This window comes from Malaclemys terrapin, chromosome 2, assembly GCF_027887155.1.
Source record: "Malaclemys terrapin pileata isolate rMalTer1 chromosome 2, rMalTer1.hap1, whole genome shotgun sequence".
Lineage (NCBI taxonomy): Eukaryota > Metazoa > Chordata > Testudines > Emydidae > Malaclemys > Malaclemys terrapin.
The window spans coordinates 252,397,980-252,422,036 of NC_071506.1; the positions used below are offsets into that span (position 1 = coordinate 252,397,980).

General features: G+C 42.2%; 1 protein-coding gene across 3 annotated transcripts in view; it reads right to left on the reverse strand.

Annotated features, from left to right (window-relative positions):
• The window catches only part of ARHGAP21 (Rho GTPase activating protein 21), a 193,480-nt gene that overhangs the window by 79,903 nt on the left and 89,520 nt on the right, over positions 1–24,057 (reverse strand). For all 3 annotated transcript variants that reach the window (XM_054020709.1, XM_054020710.1, XM_054020708.1), the window contains one exon: positions 1,992–2,084. In XM_054020709.1, the coding sequence (XP_053876684.1) occupies positions 1,992–2,084 (93 nt within the window). The remainder of the gene's footprint in view (positions 1–1,991; positions 2,085–24,057) is intronic.

Here is a 24,057-nt window from a genome sequence, read left to right on the forward strand (position 1 = left end):
CAACATGGCCTAATTAGATATTATGACTATCAGCAGTCTCCTTAAGAGGACACAGGTAATTTAAAAAAAAATTAATAAGTCTGAAAATAAAATATTCTCTGTACTGATTTTATCCTTTTCAGTATGGCAAATACTGAATTTCATCTTCCGTCAGAAAAGTAACATGCTCTCTTTGTACAACTTCAACATAAAGTTGCACTTTATCAAGCCGAAACATCTCTCTCTCTATACACCAGCATGAAATGATGCTATTGTTGCTCAGAGAATGCTTGCTATTGTAAAACTATACTAGAGTGAGGAGAAAAAATAGGATGTACTGCAGAGCCTGGAAAGTTAGTACTGTGATTTTTTAGATTTTTAAATGCCCTATTTTTCATATTTCTTTTGAAAAAAAAAACGTACAAAATTACCCTATTCCAGACAATTAATACATGTACACTATTATTAAAAAAATATCTCAACAGCCAGGTCAGCGGTGTTCTCTGACACACATGTATTGCTTTTGTGTAGGATAGTGTTTGCCATGCTTTTAAGGACAGAAATTCACATTTACAATGGTATCCGGCTACATAATCTGTAGTTGTATAATTTGTATTTTTGTTCCTTCTAAACATTTTCTTTCTTGAAAAATTTAAATAAAGAATCACAAATTATTACAAAACTTAGGCTAAATCTACACCAGGCTTGTGCCAGAATAGCCATCTTGGTCACAGGTGCGAAGAGGTGAGAGCCTGATCAATTTAGGCATGCAGGCAGAATTATGTAGCGCAGACAGTTATATCTTGGTATAGCTTGTTTTGCTTGTGGGGACTAGGGGGTCTTTACTATATCGGTATAAAGTACAACTTTGGCTGATCGAGACCAGGAGTGTTTGCCAGCATGAGATGCATTCTCTGCTTCAAAAAAATGTATGGACTAAACCAGACAAAACAAGCAAAATAATGGTTAGGGAGAGGGCCAAATGGGGATTGCTCATACACCTCTACCTTGATACAACACTGTCCTCAGGAGCCAAAAAAAATCTTACCTTGTTATAGGTGAAACCGCATTATATTGAACTTGCTTTGATCCACCGGAGTGCGCAGCCCTGCTCCCCCGGAGCGCTGCTTTACCGCGTTATATCCGAATTGGTGTTATATCGAGGTAGAGGTGTATTTATTTGCTTTAAAATAGGTGAGGAGTGGGAAGGCGGAGGGTTAAATGATTTGGAAGCCATCAAGTTATGCACTTAACCTACGTAACCACATGTAAACTCCTCTTAGCCCTGGTCTTCCCTCATCCTTTCCCTCTTGTTTGTCACACTCACTTGTCCCTTGTCTTATATTATTTATAAGCTCTTCACATATTCCTTTATGTTTGTATAGCACCTGTCACAATAGGACCCCAGTCTTGATTGGGGGTTTGGGGCATTAAAACAAATAACCCCAAAACAATATGAAAAATACAGGACAACCATTCAGGAAAAGGAGGGTGAGGGTATTATAGGAGAGCTGAAGAAGAGCAAAAGGATTGCTTGAAAAGTTGGGTTTGATGTAGAGGTCTGACAGAAGAGAGGGCACTCAGAGGACAAATCTGGTGACAATGCTCAATGGCTAGGTGGAGTGGTAACATGACTGACAGCATAAAAGAAAAGACTGTGAAAAATGTAAAGCAGCAGCAAACAGAGGACTGAAGAGCAGACAGAGAGGAAGCAATATAAAATGGGAGCCAAGATTAAGGTGGGGGCAAGATTATGTAACACTTTATAGGCAAGGAAAAGGAGCATGAGTTTGTGGTAGGGAGACAGGAAGCCACTGAAAAATAATCAAAGGAGTGAATTGTGTGGTCAGAGTGGTGGGACTGAAAGAAGACTATAGTAGCAATGTTTTGGGCAGTCCACAGGAGGAGAGGTGAGAGTGAGTCCAGAAAGTACAATAATCAAGATGAAAGACAAGACTATAGAAAAGTTATAGCTTTGTTTATATTAAATTAGCACTATAAAAGAACAGCACCTGTGCATAATCCAGCTTCGAAAGCAGGTCCACCTTCTTTAACCTGCTTAACAAATATGGTATCCATCGGTTCCAGTTTGTTTCTTTGCTTCCCTAAAGAAAAGCACATGTTTTGAAATATATTTTATTAAGCTGTATTATGATGCTGAATTGTAAAAACCATTCTGAAAAAACTTAACCATGCCATATTCATCTTCATATTAAATATTAGGATCCAAATTATTTCTTAATTAATTTGGCAAATAGAGTATTAACATCTGTTCTATTTGAAACCATTTGCTTTCTTTTGGCTAGATTGAAGATCTTTGAACTGTCTGTTAAACTGTAGTTGCAAAATTGTAGTACATGAATATATCAGAAGACTGACACTTTTCAGCTTTATTTTTTCATCTCATCCGTATTCCATCCTCAGATTGGTGACTGTGGCATTCAATAAGGGACATCCCTTGTTTCCCAGATTCCCATCTGGCAGGTTTATGAAACCATACTAACTGAAATCACAATCAGAATTACAGTGCTATAACTTGAGGGGGGGGGGGGGGGGGAGAATGAGGTATTTCTCCAAAAGAGGGGCTAGACTTTGTAGTATCCTGAGAGCACCATAAAAAAACCCCAAACTACTGACTAACAGCAACTCACAGCTCCCTGAGACAAGAGCTGACCAAAGGTCTTTGAAAATTTGTTTTTGATGGCAGTTCAAAAAGCAAAGTGCATACCAAGGTTAATCATAGTGATTGTGTATCTAAATTGTACATATATTACATGTTCATAGACAGACATTCACAGGTTTGTTTCAGGGAGTCTAAACTGGTGAAATTTATAATCTTCTTGCCTCCTCACTGTGCACACTCACAAGCAACATGAATACCCCACCTCCTTCCCCTCTTACACATCACTTTTGCATTTGGTCCAGTAGGATGCAGCAGGAAACTGACTAGCATTTATAAATTAAAATGAGGAGATGGAGCGTACTACAAGTTACATCTATTGGATGCAAGTCAGAGTCCCTCTTTGTCTTAACTGTAACGTATCAACAGAGCTGGAGTGAAATATAGTAAATTACATCATCTTAGACTTGCCTCTGAATTTGGCACACAGTGTAGAAATAAACAAGTCCTAATGGTCCAATTTTGCAAATTGCCGAGCACCCTGAACTCCCAATGAAAAGCAATTACAACTGTAAGTGATAGCAGAACCACAAATAAAACCTTAAATTGCCATAGGACAATCAAGAAAGTTGGCTTTTTGAAAGAAGATCACTTTTATATATAAGTGATTACGTCAGAAGTCTAGCAGTCAACTGGCTGAACATTCCTGGAGTGCTTTATAATGTGATTTGCAAGATACAGCTATAATACATTTTATTCTACAGTTTTGACAAGAAAGTGTCTTCATGGAGAAATACCTACTACGTCTGGCATTTTCCACCTGCTCAAAATATAGACATTAAAACATTGCTAAACCTTTTATGGCCATTCAGAGGCACTAATACTTCTAGTCTGGACAAGCTCAAAATACAAGGCAAAGACTGACTTGCTCAAGCTAAGGACATGAACAAGTTGTTCCAGCTGCTTATAGGGGCCAGCACCTATAAATGGGTGATCTCTTGTAGGGTCAGATCCCATGACCATCAGTATTGCCATTCTCCTCCCTTACCCCAAGTCACACAATTTCATAATTGAGAAGAAAAAAGAAAAAACAATGCTGGAAACATCAACATACACTCAAAGAAAATAACAGATAGATACTTACTACCAATATAGTACATTCAGTTTATAACCACCCCTTCAGGTAAGTACAACACCAACACAGCCAATAGCTCAGACCTGAAACGCATATTATGTGATGAAAGTTCAGTAGTCAACAGATCTGACATCCACATCCTTTTATCAGACAAGGCTCCCATCTTGTCCTTTTTTTTTTTTTTTTTTTTAAACCAATTCCTGGTTAGTTGGCAGCAGAGGCCCAATGCTGGCTCACCCCATCCTCCCAAGTCACTCTATACATGGTCTCTATCCGAATACACAAAACAAGGGGCCAGGCAGCCATGTCACTCCCATTCAACATCAAATGAAGAGAAGGATCCCTTGGAAAAACAGAATCCTTCGCAGGTATCCACCATATCTGTAAATCGGTGGAGATTACATACTAATCTACAGAGCTCAGATATTGAAGGCTTCCCTGGAGAGTTGGAGTTTGACTGACAATAGTGGAGTCCCCAAAGTTCATCATGACAGGGGATTAACATCTACACCGACAGTATCTCGGATGGTGGCCAAAAACCGCCTCTTCTACACACAAACACTCCACTTTGGGCTTCACAGGTATTCTTGGGACCAATTCACAAAGTTGGTCTCACACAGGACTAACTCTTTGGCTTAGAAATGGAAATAGGAAAGATTAGAAACTCACCCCTTTTCCCAGGAAGGTCATTACCTCCTTCAAACCAAGATCAATCTGCAGGCACACAGGTTGGAAGAAGGGACTATCATCACGGTCTGCCCCTGTAGATTTATGGTCCCAGATAAATTCCAGAGCATCTTCAATAAAATCTATATACAACTGAAGAGCCAAAGAGTGGAAGACCTAGGCCTGTAGCATCTTACTAATTCTTATTTGCACTAAAGCTGCTGTACACTGCTAGAGCAATGTAAAATGGATTTAATATAAATAAGACTAGGTCACTTGGATCACTCATGAGTCATTGCCAGACAGACTGGCACCTTCAGACCCTTAGATCTCTTTAGGTCTTAGATACTGATGTCAGATGACGCAGGAAGGAAGGAAACAAGTGGCAATACTTGAAAACCTGATCAGAAGCTGGTAACTCCAAAACAAGGTTTTCTAAAATCCTAGGCTATGGCTATAGCTGAGACTAAAATCTCTTTTCTCTTCTGCCACTGCAGCAGGTAAATCCTGTACCACAGAACTTTAAAATGGTCTGTGAATGACTGTCTCAGTTCAGATTGCATCCACATAAACTCAGAAGCCAGATCCACTCCATGTGAATAACTATCAACAAGCGTCTCAGAGATCAAATAAACCCCAAATGCCCCCTCTCCAGACAGCAGCAGTCACATGCTCAGACAGCCCCCCCCCCCTCCCCAGCTCTTTACAGCATTCAGTATTTTCCCTGAGCCAGATATTAGAGTGCTGGAAGGAATCTGCATCACTACCTGTAATTCGCACTATAACAGGGTAAAAAGCAACAGAGGGTCCTGTGGCACCTTTGAGACTAACAGAAGTACTGGGAGCATAAGCTTTCGTGGGTAAGAACCTCACTTCTTCAGATGCATTTGTTAGTCTCAAAGGTGCCACAGGACCCTCTGTTGCTTTTTACAGATTCAGACTAACACGGCCACCCCTCTGATACTTGACTATAACAGGGTGGCACTTACCTCTTGTAAGTGCTCCATGGCAGAGTGCGTGTGCCTCCACTCAGTCTCTGTAATTGTGCTAGGTCTTCTGTAACTCAGCCCTGCAGCCAAGTCACACACAGTCTATATATGGAACACAAACAAAACAAACCCCTTCCAGGATAAAGAGTCCAGGCCTATCTTGGTATCCCTCGGGTGGTACGGCTCTTCCTGTAGCCCTTCCTGGGCTCAGTCTTTAAACAGTCCTGGCCCTGGTATGGGTCCGTGCAGGGCCGTCCCTAGCTAATTTGGTGCCTTACGCAGCTCTTCTCCCCCCCCCCCCCCCCCCAGGCCTCTGCAGGGGGCAGGGGAGGGCTTGGCCCCAGGCCTCCGTGGAGGACGGGGGCTGGCCACTTCCTGCGGGAAGTGGAGTGACCTGGCCCCAGCCTGCTCTGCTCCTCGGCTCCCAGGCTTGGGGGGGAAGGGGGAATCGCCCCCCAGCAGCGCAGCTGGGAGCCAGGGGAGTGAAGCAGAGCAGGCTGGGGCCCGGTCGCTCTACTTACCGGTGAGTGCAGGCCCGACCCCTTCTGGAATCCTCAGGGGAGTGGGGGCAGGGAAGAGGCTGGGGCCCTGGGGAAGAGCCGGAGCAGGGGCTGGAGCAGCACGCAGCTGCGCAGGGCACCAGGAAATTTGGTGCCCCAAATCTCCGGGTCCCCTTCGCAGTTGCGTACTTTGCATATGGGTAAGGACAGCTCTCGGTCCGTTCCCCCAGGACTCCCTCCCTGGAGGCATCTTCGCCCTCTCTGGGCACTTCTCTGACCCCAGTTCTCCAGCTGAGTCGCTCAACAGTTCAGGTCCCCTTCTGAGGGTGTACCAAAGTCCGCTAAAGTCCAATATCACTGACCTTCTTCAAGGTCTTCTCTGGGATCAGTTCAACTCCCTCCTCAAGAATTTAGCCCCTCCACTTGTGGCCGGTGGGGTCCCGGACCTGCCCACTACTCCTGGGTCCCAGCTGAGGGACCCTACAAATAGCAGCCACTCGCTGCATCCCTTTGACTACTCACGATGCTGCTACAATTTCCTGGGCCACTTCCCCACGACCCCTTCACCCTCGCCTTAAGGCTTCAGCTGCCAAGTTCCAGCAACCAGTCAGGAGCTCCTCCTTGATACCCCGGTCCCTGACAGCAACCAATCTGTTTGAGGTTCTGCAGTCCTTTCAGCCAGCCAGGAACACCATCCTCGCTCCTATGGCTCCAAGCAGAAACTGCCTCCCGTTCTATACTGCAGCTCCTTTGTATAGGCCGCCTGGGCCTGGAATGGCTACTCCCCGCAGCCTCCCTCTGATTGGCTGCTTCCCATGCAGCCTCTCTAGGCCATTTGGAGGACAGTTCCACTGCTCCTTTTTGGAGACAGGGTGTGGTAGCACCCTGAGGTCTACAGCAGGGGACCTCTGAGCCTGGTACACCCCATCACACAGACCCATGATCACTGTGGCTGTGGAAAGATGCATCTGGAGCATCTGGCACCTTTATTGGTAAAAATCATCAAAGGCCACCTTTGATGAGGCACCTTTGATTAGAGTCTTAATGCCACATATTTTTAAACCTTCTCTTGACTCAGGCCTTGACAATTACCACCCCAGCAAACTCCCATTCTTGATCAAGATAATTGAGAAACTAGCTGAGTAGTAATCTCACTCTGTACCTACATTAATCAAGAAGTAACGATGATAGCAGTCATCCTTAAGAGTGAAGGATGTAAGAAGAGAGGACAGGGCTCCTAGCAAGAGGGCAAAAGCTTTGAAGCTTACTATCTAATGGTTAGAGTAATCAGAAACCCGATGGCTTTCAGAAAAGTATAAAACTCTTCTTCATCTTAGCTTTTCTATATTCCCAACAGCAAAGAAGAGAGGAATTAGAACTAGAGAAAAAAGAAAAGAAGAAAAAAGAGAAAGGGGATAAGGAGTAGGAGGAGAGCAGGGAGAAAATAAAGCAATAAAATTAGGCCATGGAGCATTTGCGTGTTTGCTTTTTAACTCTTTGGGAGGTGATTGGAAACTACAGTGATTAGTGCCTTTAGAAAACCTGGATAAATAGCAAGGGTAGACGACAATTCTCAAATAATAAAACAAACTCATTGTCTGCCTCTAGAGGACATTTAGAGGCTAAAAAAAAAAAATAGTCAACTCCTTCCTCCAACTGAGATCATAGGAGGGTTTGTATGCTTCCACAATGCATGAACCAACTTTTTCCTGGAAAGAGGCATTAGCCAGCTTTTCCCCTAAGATGCCACAGAATTCAGCACTTCTGCCAAAGAATCCATTATTTTTCAGCAGCCATGTGCCTAACATTTTGGTTTCTAGCTCCCTGCTGTGTTAGGACCTGCCTGCAGGTTTCCTTGGGGGGAGGGTGGGGAATGTATTGGGCTACTGTACATTCTATATGCATTATTCCATGGAGCTAGGCAGCAGTACACTAGGGAGTGGGAACTGAAGTTCAGCTTGTAATTAGGGAGTAGAAGACAGGTATATGCTGGCCACCTCAGCCACCTGGAGATGAGTATAGCAGTCAAGGCCTGCATATAGAAGGTGCTGAAGCCAGCTATAAGCTCCTCCCTTCCCTGGAATACATGAGGAGGAGATGGACATTCTGGGCTGGACAGCCTCAGGAGTGGAACAGTGCTGCTTGAAAACCATAACAAAAAACATATCCTTTCGAACAGTCATGGTGAAAACACTGATCATGACATTTTTATGTCAAAAAAATATAGCTATATATTTTTGTAGACATGAAAATGAGGGATATTTTGCTGAAAAAGAATAAGTTAATATTGCCATTGAGAAAATTGGTCCCACTATGTCATGGAGTAGTCAGAGCTCTGGCTATGAAATGAGAATCTAATGACAATATTAAAACTGTAGGTTAAAATATAACAAGCAGATCAAATGTCAGAGACATTAGTGGCAGAAATTATGAAAAGAGCCGTGAAAATATATTCCATAAACTCAACCCTTGTAGGAGAGCTGCACTAAATAAATTGCATTCAACTGAAATTGTAAGGCAAACATAGACCAGGTTGTGTAAGCATAAACTTGATACCAAAAGGTACAATGGCTCCCAGTTTTCACAAGCTACCACCAAATCTGCACCCAAGACAGCGGTCAGGATAAGGGTCCTCCGGTAATGAGACTCAAATGCAACAAGTTACTGGAACCTGTAAAATGTGCCCATATACTAAGTAGGAGAGTCTCAATAGGTTATGCTGCAAAGAATAAAACTGTCCTGATGTTCTCAACTATCCACAATATGAAATCTTTTCCATAAAAACACAAAATAGTAGAGATTGTGATACTAAATCCAAAGGCACAAGTACCTATTTCACAACTCATGCAGCTCTAACACAACAAGATTCAGTAAAAGACTACCCAAATCACAAGTCAAATAGGTTCTTTCAGACATTGAATTAAAGTAATAACAGACTGTGTTTAGGGGGCGTGAGGGGACATGAACATGGAAATATCAGTGGCTTTTTGTGTTTGGGGGAAAATAATTTAAATAAAGCCAATTACAAGGCACCACCAGAAAGTTCCCTTGAAGTGAAGACATGCTGAAAAATGCATAACAAGACAGAGGATCACAGAACCTCAGAATCCAAACAAGACCAAAAGATCACACAGGAAGAAAAAAAGTCTATATTCCACAAGAAACCCGAAGTTACTTTGTATTCTGCTTTAAGTAAGAATTTAGCAAGACTAAATATCAGGATGCCACAGATGAAGAAGATATTTACAGCATTCTACAAGGCATGGAAGGGAAAAAAAGAGCCAATTGGCTAGGTAACGTTACCACTAAACAGCTCCTCTAAATGGGGTTCTCACAACCTCAGAGTGCGGCCACCACTCTTACGGGTGGCTGCTCTGACAATTTTTCCTAAAATGTTAATTTACTTTAGGAAAAACAAATAAATATGCACATATACATATCCAAATCATTGCAATTTATTTATGTGGATTTTTTTTTCCCCCCATACTCCTCAACAAAAATAACGTACACTTGTCTCTATTCTTTACTGAACCTAAACAGAATAGAAACACAAATTAGATGCTATGCACGTTCTTGTCTTTTGTTCTAGTTTATTTTGCTTTTTGGGTTGCGTTTTATTTCATTTTATTTTTTTCAACTTGCTGGCTAGTAAGTCTGCTGCTGTGAAAAGTGATGCTTGTATGTTAATATCACTTTTCACAGCCTCCCGGCTAACTACTAAGTCTACTGTGAAAGTGATATTCAACACGCAAATATCACTTTTCACAGCAGACTTGGGGTACAAATTAAACCCTGACGGGGAGGTGGATAGGGAGGCAGAGGGGCCAAGGATGACAGGCAGAATGGATGTGAGGCTAGGAAAGACAACAGGGCCCATGAGGGTGGGAGGAGGAGGTGAACCCAGGGCTGGAGCCCACTGCCATGCAGTACCAGGGGCTGGAGCCTGCCGCTGGGTGGCTGAGCAACAGAGCCCAAAGCCCTGCGCCCAGGGGACATGGTCCAGGGATGGAGCCTGAAGCTCCACAACTGAAGCCTGCCACTCACCACCCCGTGGCTGAAACCCAAACCCACCGCCCCTGGGAAGGTGGGGAACTCACTGGCTGCCTGTGCTGCCTCCAGCATTTGTGTCTCCAGCAGGAGCAAGGCCCAAACCCTTGCTGGTGGCCACGGGGGAAGGGACACTGGTTTCCCGCTCCCCGCATTCACCACACAGAAGGCTGTGGCCTCAAGAAAAGCCCCTAGTGGCCTCACACAGCCACGGTGGTCACATTTGAAAAACCCTGAAGAGTATGGTTGCCAACCCTCCAGGATTGGCCTGGAGTCTCCAGGAATTAAATATTAATCTTTAAAGATTATGTCGTGATGAAATCTCCAGGAATACATCCAACCAAAATTGGCAACCCTACTGAAAAGTTGATCATCATTTTTGTAAATATATTGCTATGTTTAATATACACAGGACACTTAGCAGGAATACACTGTTTTATTTATTGGAGACAAAAGAATGTACATTTTCCAGGCTTACACTGGGAAATGCATAGTTTTCGGTTCTCTTTAGTCTGCTATACTAAAACTGTTTGGACACAAACGAAAACTGCTTCCCATTAGTAACAAGCATAAGCTTTGCAGGAAGTGTATGCCTCAAAATACTGTATGTTTTCATTTTAAAACTACAATCCTAACAAAGCTAGAAATACAGAATTTCTTTTTTAAGAAATAGCTGGAGATACAATCCTAACTCACCATATCAAATGAAAGGGGATAAATGTTAAGTGTCTTTTTCAACTATAAAAATGTGAAAGGACTTAGTGTTATAAACCAACTTACAGGTTTGTATTTACACTGTCCATTTAGGCTGAACTAGGCAAGTAACTTCTTGCTAAGTAATTCAGCTACAGGACTTGGGTTAAGTACTACTCACCCTTTCCAAGTGAACATTTTTAAGATATCAAAAGCACAAAAAAGAAAACCCTGAATTTCACAATTGACCCACTGCCTGGAAAGGTTTGCAAATATAATTCACGCCATGTAATGCAGCACACAGAATTTCTCAGTATATTAGATGCAAGGATTTTCTAGCATGGCCTCCATCTGCCCTCCCTAGCCCACAAATTAAGAACAATCTGTCCTGTAGCAAAGACTAACGCAAACTCTCTCACAATTTTTCAAACTGGCACTAGGTACCTGGAGTTGTCAGAGTGTACTGCCTCTACACATTCACACTTACACAACATCCCTCCCCAATTTTGTCAACACCTCACATAAATAGTAAAAGGAATCGAGGGCAGTTGGAGTCATTGTCCCTTACAAGTCTCCACAAAGAACACTCAAACCTGCAAGAGAGTGAGAGTATTTGTGAGTCAGTTTTCTAGATGGTTCCAGCCCCTCAGCATGAACCATATTTTTAATCATGTGGGTCATTTGAAAACTGTTCATTTGATACATTGTGGCTGAACAATTTATCATGGGTTATAAAAATACAGAAGTAAAAAGGAACTGAGCTTGGTTGGACAAATGTGTGTACATTTTTCTTTTGAATATGACAACTATTTTTCCCCTACCACGTTTGCCTTTGCGTTGCTTTAATATGTAAAAATCCTCCAAACAATTCTATTTACTGTCCCAATGTTGAGTTTGGCCACAAATTATCACAAAAGCAGAGCAAGCAAACGTATTTGGTATAACAATACACTAGAAGGCTCCTGCCCCTTCGTGATTTGGGACGGTCAATTAAACCATGCAGAAATTGGCTTTTAAAGTTAGCCTTATTTAAATAGTTTGAATAAAATTGCTTGCGAAAGGTGAGTCAGCTGAGTGGAAAGTATTTATCTGAACTTTTATAGAGCAGTAATTAAATCCAAAGATGAAAGCTTTGCACAGTGAAGACTGACAAACAATAGCTGCAATTTAAGATAACATTAAAAGGCAATGTACAAACATACAGCAAGAGACCTTCATGGAAAGTACTGGTTACCAAATCCAAAATTTTTTTTTAAACTGTTTGTCAAGGTTAATTTAGGTATCAGACATTTAAATTCCAGTTCCTTCACGTGCTGCCCTTCCTCATTTTTCATTAAAAAAGTGACATGCCTAACATAGGTAAATTGATACGGTTTCTTTTTCACACATACAATTATGCTATATCATCTAAAACAGACTTCCTGTATCACAGATCAAAGGTTCTTTGCTCTTTTTGTTTGAAGTTTAAAGTTTCTCAGTTATCCATAAACAAGATAATCAAAGTTTCAATACATCTTACATGTATGGCAATTGTTTTCCTTTATTTAACTCCTATTCCCAGAATAAAAAAAAATTACATATTTTTCAAAGTGTCACATGCACAGTTTTTGGACTCTACATTTCACAGTAGTGAAACTGTAGTGCACATGAAAAGCTGGTAGTTTATAAAGAACATGCAGTCAAATAAAAAATCAGTTTCTTTAGAAAAATAATGCATTGGGAGAAATAAAAATTAGCTTAAAGAGGGCATTCACTGGTCTCAACCTTACTTACTCATAGTTAGATCTGCCCGTTGCACCAACATCGCAATGGAGGTATCTTATACAACCCCTCATCTTCCCTGAGTTCAGACACCCTCTGCTGGAGTGTGGCAGCAGTGACACACCAGTTTACCCTGGCTCCCTCTGAGCACGCAACTTTTCGCTCTCTGCAATCCATGACAGAGCCTTAAAGTTAGATCATCTTACAAACTACTGACAACTTAAAATGAATTGGATTTTCAATCAGCATAACTGGATGTCAAGTATCAGGGGGTAGCCGTGTTAGTCTGTATCTACAAAAACAACAAGGAGTCTGGTGGCACCTTAAAGACTAACAGATTTATTTGGGCATGAGCTTTCGTGAGTAAAAACCTCACTTCTTCGGATGCATAGAGTGAAAGTTACAGATGCAGGCATTATATACTGACACATGGAGAGCAGGGAGTTACTTCACAAGTGGAGAACCAGTGTTGACAGGGCCAATTCAATCAGGGTGGATGTAGTCCACTCCCAATAATAGATGAGAAGGTGTCAATTCCAGGAGAGGAAAAGCTGCTTCTGTAGTGAGCCAGCCACTCCCAGTCCCTATTCAAGCCCAGATTAATGGTGTTGAATTTGCAAATGAATTTTAGTTCTGCTGTTTCTCTTTGAAGTCTGTTTCTGAAGTTTTTTTGTTCAATGATAGTGACTTTTAAATCTGTAATAGAATGACCAGGGAGATTGAAGTGTTCACTTACTGGCTTGTGTATGTTACCATTCCTGATGTCTGATTTGTGTCCATTTATTCTTTTGCGGAGGGACTGTCCAGTTTGGCCAATGTACATGGCAGAGGGGCATTGCTGGCACATGATGGCATATATGACATTAGTGGATGTGCAGGTGAATGAGCCCCTGATGGTGTGGCTGATGTGGTTGGGTCCTCTGATGCTGTTGCCAGAGTAGATATGGGGACAGAGTAGGCAATGAGGTTTGCTACAGGGATAGGTTCCTGGGTTGGTGTTTCTGTGGTGTGATGTGTAGTTGCTGGTGAGTATTTGCTTCAGGTTGGGGGGTTGTCTGTAAGCGAGGACTGGCCTGCCTCCCAAGGTCTGTGAGAGTGAGGGATCATTTTCCAGGATAGGTTGTAGATCGTGGATAATGCGCTGGAGAGGTTTTAGCTGGGGGCTGTATGTGATGGCCAGTGGTGTTCTGTTATTGTCCTTGTTGGGCCTGTCCTGTAGTAGGTGATTTCTGGGTACCCGTCTTGCTCTGTCAATCTGTTTCCTCACTTCCCCAGGTGGGTATTGTAGTTTTACGAATGCTTGATAAAGATCTTGTAGGTGTTTGTCTCTGTCTGAGGGGTTGGAGCAAATTCGGTTGTATCTTAGGGCTTGGCTGTAGACAATGGATCGTGTGATGTGTCTTGGATGGAAGCTGGAGGCATGTAGGTACGTGTAGCGGTCAGTAGGTTTCCGGTATAGGGTGGTGTTTATGTGACCATCACTTATTTGTACTATAGTGTCCAGGAAGTGGATCTCTTGTGTGGACTGGTCCAGGCTGAGGTTGATGGTAGGGTGGAAATTGTTGAAGTCCAGGTGGAATTCTTCAAGGGCCTCCTTTCCGTGGGTCCATATGATGAAGATGTCATCAATGTAGCGCAAGTAGAGGAGGGGCACTAGGGGACGAGAGCTGAGGAAGCGTTGTTCTAAGTCAGCCATAAAAATGTTGGCATACTGTGGGGCCATGCGGGTACCCATAGCAGTGCCACTGACTTGAAGGTATAAGTTGTCCCCAAATCTGAAGTGGTTGTGGGTGAGGACAAAGTCACAAAGCTCAGCCACCAGGCTTGCTGTGGCCTCATCAGGGATACTGTTCCTGACAGCTTGTAGTGGAATATTGGTATAAAGTGCTTCTACATCCATGGTGGCCAGGATGGTGTTTTCAGGAAGAACATCAATGCATTGTAGTTTCCTCAGGAAGTCGGTGGTGTCTCGAAGATAGCTGGGAGTGCTGGTAGCATAGGGTCTGAGGAGAGAGTCCAAATAGCCAGATAATCCTGCTGTCAGAGTACCAATGCCTGAGATGATGGGGCGTCCAGGGTTTCCGGGTTTATGGATCTTGGGTAGCAGATAGAATACCCCTGGTCGGGGTTCTGGGGGTGTGTCCATGTAGATTTGTTCCCGTACTGTAGCTGGGAGTTTCTTGAGCAGATGGTGTAGTTTCTTATGGTATTCCTCAGTGGGATCAGAGGATAGTGGCCTGTAGAATGTGGTCTTGGAGAGTTGCCTGGCAGCCTCCTGTTCATAATCTGACCTGTTCATTATGACTACAGCACCTCCTTTGTCAGCCCCTTTGATGATAATGTCAGAGTTGTTCCTGAGGCTGTGGATGGCATTGCGTTCTGTACGGCTGAGGTTATGGGACAAGTGATGTTGTTTGTCCACAATTTCAGCTTGTGCACGTCTGCGGAAACACTCTATGTAGAGGTCCAGTCTGTCATTTCGACCGTCAGGAGGAGTCCACGCAGAGTTCTTCTTGTAGTGTTGGTAGGAGGGTTCCTGTGGGTCAGTGCACTGTTCAGTGGTGCGTTGAAAATATTCCTTGAGTCGGAGACGACGAAAGTAGGCTTCCAGATCACCGCAGAACTGTATCATGTTCGTGGGGATGGTGGGACAGAAAGAGTCCCCGAGATAGGACAGACTCTTCTGCTGGGCTAAGTGTGTGGTTGGAAAGATTGACAATGTTGTTAGAGGAGTTGAGGGTACCATTGTTATAGCCCCCAGTGACAGGTATTAGTTTAGATAACTTACAGTCCTTTTTCCTCTGTAGAGAAGTGAAATGTGCATTGTAAATGGCTTGTCTCATTTTTGTAAAGTCCAGCCACATGGAAGTTTGTGTAGAAGGCTGGTATTGTATGAGAGTCTCCAGTTCTGAGAGCTCATTCTTGATCTTCTCCTGTCTGCTGTACAGGATGCTGATCAGGTGGTTCCTCAGTTTCTTTGAGAGTGTGTGGCACAGTCTCTCACCATACTCAGTGTAGTATGTTGATTGCAATGGATTTTTTACCTTCAGTTTGACACCTCCTCATCTATTATTGGGAGTGGACTACATCCACCCTGATTGAATTGGCCCTGTCAACACTGGTTCTCCACTTGTGAAGTAACTCCCTGCTCTCCATGTGTCAGTATATAATGCCTGCATCTGTAACTTTCACTCTATGCATCCGAAGAAGTGAGGTTTTTACTCACGAAAGCTCATGCCCAAATAAATCTGTTAGTCTTTAAGGTGCCACCAGACTCCTTGTTGTTTTCATAATTGGATGGCCTCTCTTTTAGGGCGGTCTAAGGATCCTGTGTGCTGAATTTGCATTCCTTCTGGCTCAGTCAGGGCTCGCCTTCATGGCAGCATTAGCCCATGGATTAATTTGAGCGTTTACCCAACCAAACTCTGGCCACACAAAAATCTCCAGCTCAAGTTAAATGGTGCTTTAAACTGGATCCAACTGGCCCATTGGATTGTGTAGGTTGTTGATGCCTGAGTGCTGCTGACATTTGAGCAAATACAGCAGTGAGAACTCATGTGCCTTATGCTGCTAATACAAAACACTGCACTGCTCAAGTTTTGTTTTGCATTGTGACTACCCTCACTAAACTCCAGAGGAGTTAACGAAGTGTAGATAAGCTGACAGTGCATGAAGAGAAGCCCTTATGGAGGAAAAAAATCACTCACTGATGCTCTCTCATTCTAATGACAGGGTTAAAATGCCACCAGGAATAAAATCCAAGCAAATGGAGTCACAGGTATTCAACAAGGGTTCTTTTGCTTAATAAGTATAGCTCATAGAATATCAGGGTCAGAAGGGACCTCAGGAGGTCATCTAGTCCAACCCCCTGCTCAAAGCAGGACCAATCCCCAAACAGATCAGATTTTTGCCCCTGATCCCTAAATGGCACCCTCAAGGATTGAACTCACACCCCTGGGTTTAGCAGGCCAATGCTTGAACCACTGAGCTATTGCTCTCCCCCTCCCCCCATAACATCAGGAGAGTTACTTTAATAAGATGCATTAAAAATGACCAGAGCTGGGGAAAGAAACCTAAGGAATAAAGTCCGTAACCAAGACTGGGACAGATATGAGAGAAAAACAGCTTATGTTGACAAGCTAGAGGATCCACTTAGTCCTTTCTAGGACAAGCTGTGAAGTTCTCTTGTAATTTTACACAAGTCTTGTAACAGACTAACTGGGAATCTTCAATCTCATAAGATTTGCTAGTGCCTTCCTTAATCACAGTGAGGCCATGGTTAAAGAAATAACCATGAGATTTCTGTATCTCCTGAATTAATCAGCCACCTTGGTTTGGATGAGGGCCAACTAAAATTAGGTTGGAAGTTTCTTTTGAACAATACTTCCTGAAACCCTACCTGGTCTAAGCACTTCATAGGATTATCTATGAGCTGATCAGCTGAGACTACCAGCAATCACTTCCTTCACCACCAGACAATGTCTCACACATTGCTCAGTCACAACCCTGATAAAGATAATCTTTCTTGGTACACTGTTTGGGACAGGGCCATCTTTTGAGATGCCAGATGTAAGGCAGGAAGGCAGTATCATCCGTATATTGTGCTATCGCAATCATCCGATTCACATAGTTGCCTTGTAATTAGTCTCTAAGAAGTTTATTTCTGGCCAAAGCAAAAGTATCACAGAGATAAACTTTCTGCAAGAGAACAGAGGATTTTAAAGGTTTATAAGCAATATCCGGAATGACCTTCAATTGGGACCAGTTTGGCATAGGGCCAAATACATAGAGCCAACTTAAGTCCCATAGCTAAATTAGCCTTCCTGGGCTTTTACGCACAAAATCCTCTGACTTGGGGGTGGGGGCGAGAGAGAGAACACCTATGCAAATGGACCCTCCAGTTTTACTTCCTCCCCAAGCATGCTGCCAAGCAGAACTGGGCTCTAAAAAAAAAAAAAAAAAAAAAAAAATCTATGCAGCTTGCACCCCATATAATCTGGCATAGCAGAGAGCACTGGTTCCTGGGAAGCCTTTTATCCAATGAGTGGAGGGCTACAGAGTCCTCCAGTGATGCATGTTTTACAGTTATTGATCTCTTGATGTTTGCAATCATATACAAAATTGCTTACTTGGCAAATGAAGCGTAATCGTGAACTGTTTCAGTAAATGGAAAACCATGATTCCTATACTGCAATCTGAGGACCAGCAGTGTCTATGGGAGCACTTGCTGATGGTCTGCAGAGGGATATCAAGTGGGTATTCCTTATTTTTCAAGAACTAGATTACATTTAAAAAGCTAAAAATAGAAAAGTTACATTACAAAAGTCTTCAGTCTATCTAAGCAATTTCTGCAGTTGCCATAGGGATGTTATTTCATCATCAGTGGAAAAGGAAGATTATTCTTTGTTTATTTGCTCATTTATACATCAGTGACGTACTAGCACGCATGCCTATCATCACATCCAAGGACATTCATTTTAGTGCCTCATACCCAGCAATGTACACTAATGGTAAGAGCCTATTCCTCTTTTCAGTACGACAATCCAGATATATCAAAATGCTTGGATTGCAACCTGTGCGCACGTTCTAATCCAGGCCACTGGAGGCTGGAAAAATGGGGAGAGCCCTGGACAGATACAAAAATTTGGATCTGACCTGCCATCTGCACTCCACCTCCCGCAACAGTTCTCAACCAGGCATCTGTGAGCCGATTTCAGGGGCCCCGTGGGGCAGAAGCCCATAGCCCCAATCCCCAGTGCTACCTCTAAGGGATAGGTCCCTAAAATAGGAAGATAAGTGAGAAGACTTCATAGCTAAAAAATATCATTTAAATGATTCTGAAGCAAAACATTTTATGCCAATCTGTGACATACATTAAAGTGAATATATTCTAATACCAGTCAAGCCAGATTTGGAGTTTTGAATATTTTCCGTATGAAGTTTAAAAAATTAAGAACTTGATTTTGTTACATGTCTACCCTCTGCTTCTGCTACTTTTCTGCTAGATAGCATACCTAACAGATTCCCCCCCCCCCCCCCGGCCACTCCCTCCGAAAATCTTTTTCCCCATTAAAGTTGGTCTTGATTTTTCCACAAGAACTGCCTGTGTTCCACACTCTGAGCTCCTAAATACAGATATTCTCTCTAAACTGTAAATTTATTTTCCCTTGTTGGATAAAGTGTAAAAGTTACAATTATGAGAGAGGGTTTACCTACATAAACATTCAGTTTGTGGCAAGCACGGCGGGGTGGGAATCTACCCCACACTAGCCGTTAGTGTGCATCAGCAGGGTCCACACAGAGTGTGCGACAGACCAGTTCAGGATAGATTTATACCCCAGCTTACCACAAAAATGTTCTCATATCTTTGGTACTTGAAGCCCAAGGCCATCTCCTCTCAGAGTTTTAAATATAAACCCAATATTGCACATTCTAGAATGTGCAGTTCAGTTTTGGGGAAAGAATAAAACTGGAAACCTACTTTTCTTTTTCTTCTATTCTAACAGAGCAGTTCTACAAAGGATGAGCGTGGGACTTAAAATCATTGTGGAGAAATAAAACATAAGGCTTTTAAACAAGACCTTTAATAAAAGCCAGACGACACAAAACTATGAATGACCACTGGTTGATGTTCCATAGTCCCTCACTTGACAAGTAGTGGCCACAGAATACAGAAGGCCCATCTCTGCTACAAACAATGATGGACATTTTCTAAATGAATATCTTTAAAAAAAAAAAACGGAAGTAGTAAGCACTGGAACCAGTGGAAGATGGCTTTGGCAATGTAGACTGAACACGCAGATAGGTAACCCTCTTCCAGAATTGCCAACCTAAAAGGTTCAAGAATCACGAGTTAGATTAAAAAGCCAATCTCATGGTGTGTGGTCTTTTTAGACTGAAAATTAAATCGTAAATGCACACAAGAAAATCGCTCAAAAATGCAGGCAATACATCTGGCTAATATTGTCTCTTAACTCCTGGGATAAGGTAGTGATCACTCTCTCTCCTTCCCCCTTTCCTAGACTCCAAGTTCCTCTCCATCCAGAAGGGGCACTCCCCCATTTACTAACTCCCATATAATGCATTCTTCCTCAGTGTATATTGGAATATTGGAAAAGTATTAATGTTGTGCCAATATTCAGAGAGAGAGGGGGATGACCTGAGTAATTATAAACTCATTAGTCTGACATCAATATGGTTTTATTGAAAGTCAGTCTTGTCCAACACACTTGATTTCACTTTTTGATGTGATTAGAGGTTTGATTGATTAAAGGAACTATATAAATGTAATATACTTAATTTTGTAAGGCATTTGGCTTAATATCACACAATGTATCGATTTAAAAAATTGGCGCTATAGAATATCATAGAAAACACATTAAATGGATTAAGAATGAATGTGGAATGAATAATTTTAAAAGAATAAACGCTACCGCAAAACAAATCTGTTGTCCTCCAGACAGCTCTATTAAGAAATAGATACTGGATAGATGTGAAAAAGCAATTATCAATGGGGAAATCATCGTAGAATGAGGCTTTTCTAGTGGGGTTCCACAGGGATCAGCGTTAGCTCCAGCATTATTCAATGTTTTCATCAATGATCAATAAGTAAATATAAAGTCACTGCTGACAACATTTGCAGATGACACCAAATGAAGAGGACAGGTCGCTGATACAGCAATCTGGATCATTTGGTAAGCTGGGCCCATTTAAACAAAATTAATTTGAATACACCCAAATGCAAAGTTATAAATCTAGAAACAAAGTATGCAGGCCACACCTAGAAAATATGGGGGGACGGGGGGGCATCCTGGAAAGCAGTGACCCTGAAAAGCATTAAGAAGTATACTGGACAAGCAACTAAGCATGAGGCCCCAGTGCAAAACTGTGGCAAAAATGGCTAATGCAATCCTTGGATGTATAAACAAAAGAGTAGAGAGGGCTGTAAACAAATGCCTTGCACTCTGAGATTTAAAGAGCTCAATCTGTCTAATTTATCAACAACAAGACAGAGGTGATTTTATTACACTGTATAAATACTTCACAGGGAGAAATACCAGCTACTTAACAGGCTCTAACCTAGTTGAGAAAGGCACAACAACTTTGATGCCATGGCTGGAAATTAAAGTCCAACAAATTCATATTAGAAATAAGACACACATTTTTAGTAGTGAAGGTGATTAATGATTGGAACAAACTTTGAAGGAAAGCGACAGTCTCCATCTCTTGATATCTTCAAATCAAGACTGGTTGCCTTTCTAGAAAACATGCTTTAGCCAAACATAAGTTACTGGGTGCTTTGAAGGGGGAAAATTCTATGTCCTGTGTTATACAGGTTCATATTAGATAATCTAATGGCCCTTTCTGTCTTTAAACATTCTTATGCACAATCATTAGCCAACAGACAGTATTGTTTATGTCGACCACTTCTGTTCTTTAGTGTGGTACATGGAAGGCTTTTTCAGATGAATACATCCACAGTAATGTTCCCTCCATTTGAAATAGAGGACTAACGTGGGGAATGGATTTGGCATTTCAGGGACATTTGTGTTGTAATGGGTAACGTCTTTAAGAATGGAATGGTAATTTTGTGACAGACCAAAGTTATCTGGAACCAAACAAAGAATTTCTTGAAGACCAGGGCCTGATCTCTGACACAGTAGCAGCCACTCTGTCTCATCCTCTCTCTATCCTCAACAAAACATGTTGCTAACTAAACAATGGCAATCACCAGAGGTGTATTAGATCCCTAACCAAATTGACAAAATTACTGGCCTAATTGATGGGGGAAAGCAGAAGATGAGATGTACCTTGATTTTAGTAAGGCTTCTGAGACAGTCCCACATGACTTTCTCATAAGAAAATTAGGGGAAAAATGGTCTAGTCTAGTTTAACTTATTAAAAGGTGGGTGCACAACTGGTTGAAAGATGGTACTTAAAGTCAAACTGAGAGGGCATATCTAGTGGGCAGTTCTGGGTCTGGTACAATTCAATATTTTCATAAAAGATTTTGATTTTGAAGAGGAGAATATGCTTATAATCTGCCGATGACACTAAAATGGGAGGGATTGCTAGCACGTTAGAGGACAGGATTAGAACTCAAAATTACCTTGACAAATTGGAGAATTGGTCTGAAATCAACAAGATGAAATTCAATAAAGATAAGCACAAAATACTTCACTGAAGAGGATTTGGATCACAAATTGAATCTGAGCAAACAACTTAAGTGTTTTTTGCAATTGCCTAATATTCTTGTGATTATTAATAGAAGTGTTGTATGTAAGAAATGGGAAATAATTGTCCTGATCTATTAAGCACCAGTGAGGCCTCAGCTCTAGTATTATGTCCAATTCTGAGTGCCACACTTTAGGAAAGATGTGAACAAACTGGAGAATGTCCAAAGGAGAGCAACAAAAATGACAAACATCTTAGAAAACCTGATCTATGAGGAAAGATTTAAAAAATTGGACACAGTTTGTGTTGAGAAAAGATGACGGGGAGGGCACACGTCTATATCTAACATATATTTGATAAGTCTTCAAATATATGTTAAGGGGTGTTTGTTATAAAGAGGGCAGTGGTCCACTCAAGATAGGGCTAGAAGGAATGTAGCCAGGGAGATTAGGCACGTATTACAAAAAGCTATAGCAGTAGTTAAGCACAGCAGGAGGCTTCCAAGGGAGGTTGTGGAAACCCCATCATTGGAGGTTTTTAAGAATAGGTTGGACAAACCCCTCTCAGGGATGGTCGAGGTTTACTTGGTTCTGCCACAAAGCAGGGGGCTGGAGTTGACTTCCCAAAGTCCCTTCCAGCCCTAAATTTCTATTATTCTGAAGTTCCCAATACTTCATCTGTGTCAGGAAAGTGCTGAACACCCTCAACTCCTAGTAAAGTCAGTGGGAATTGAGGGTATTCACCTCCTCACTGAAGGTACTCAGCAACTCCTAATCTTACATGGTTAAATCCCTAAGTGCTAAACCCCACCAAGACAAAATCTGAAGTTATTTGATTTACTTATAAAGAAAGATGATGGGACCTGACAATGGAGGAAAACTGGAGCACCTCCATTCAAAAAAATATTCCAACAATGTAGCAGTTTTTCCACAGGCGCCTATCCACTTTGCATAAGTGAAACAAAAGCTACTACAAGGGGTCCCTGGTATACATCTCCCCCTTATCCGTCGTTTCGCATATCCATTGCTCATCAATAGGGGAACGTGTTCCGATTTATGTTGGTCCTGATCCGCATATCCGTCGCCTCACTTTTTGCGTGACTTTTCTGTGGGTGCTTAGCACCCACCGGCAGCCAGCACTCCCTCTCCCCACCACAGAGTGGGTCATCAATCAACTCCTCCCACTCCCTCACAGTGCCTCCTGAACACTGGAGAACAGCTGTTTCATGGCATGCAGGAGGCGCTGGGCAGGAGGGAGAGGAGTTGATCGGTAGCCCACAGGGCCATCGGCAGACTGGGGGGAGGGATAGCTCAGTGGTTTGAGCATTGGCCTGCTAAACCCAGGGTTGTGAGTTCAATCCTTGAGGGGGCCACTTGGGGATCTGGGGCAAAATCAGAACTTGGTCCTGCTAGTGAAGGCAGGGGGCTGGACTTGATGACCTTTCAAGGTCCCTTCCAGTTCTAGGAGATGGGATATCTCCATTAATTAATTAAGACAGGAGGTGTTGGGGGTGTGCCGGCTGCCAGTGGGTGCTAAGCACCCACAGAAAAGCCATGCAAAAGGTGAAGCTATGGATATGTGGATCTGGACCAACGTGACTCGGAACATGTCCCCCTATTGATGAGCAATGGATAGGCAAAATGACAGATCAGGGGGAGACATATATCAGGGACCCATTGCCCTTTTCAAAAACACAACCCCAACGTATACCAGGGACCCCCAATATAGGATTAGGTGAATCTTTGATCAAGTTAAGCTTCAAGTGAAAATGCTACCTGAATGCTTCAAAAAAGTTCATGGTTTATAATTAACCCTTTAAATTAAGAAAACTACGACTAAGTCAAATCTTCATGCAGAGAACATTTAACTCTAATCAATTTCAGTTTTAAAAACATTTCTCTCCAAATCAGTGCTAGAGTACAGTATCTACATAACCTCTGCTCTAAGTTTTTGTACTAACTTTTCCTATTCTCACCTCTCCTCCTCCCCCACCTCATCCCACCCACACCAAAAAAAAGTGTTCAATATGCTGCTTCCCTAATCCCTTTCAAGTCTTTGATGATATTCATAAAACCTAAAAACATCAATTTGGGAAAAAATATTTCATTTTATAAATTACTCTGCTAACTTATCTTGCCAAGCAATATAAACGTGCTAAAGGAAAAATAAGCAAGCTGTTACTGCAGTCTCATAAGTGATACTGCCTTAATATATAAACAAAAAACCTTCCTTAAGCTTAAACCTATTTAATGAAGTTGCCACTAGATGGCTCCTTTGTATTACGCATTTCCCAGAAACTCTGTTCCATAAAACAACAACAAATTTGAGTGATCCCCAGATGGGATACCCTACCACCACTCAAATATACATCAATTTATATATACAAAAGCAACCTCTGGTAACTTCCCATGTTAAATTACCTGCTTTCTTCGGTAGGCCATTTATTAACGATTCCTTGTAAAGGACTATGTAAGCACACCGTAATTTTACTAA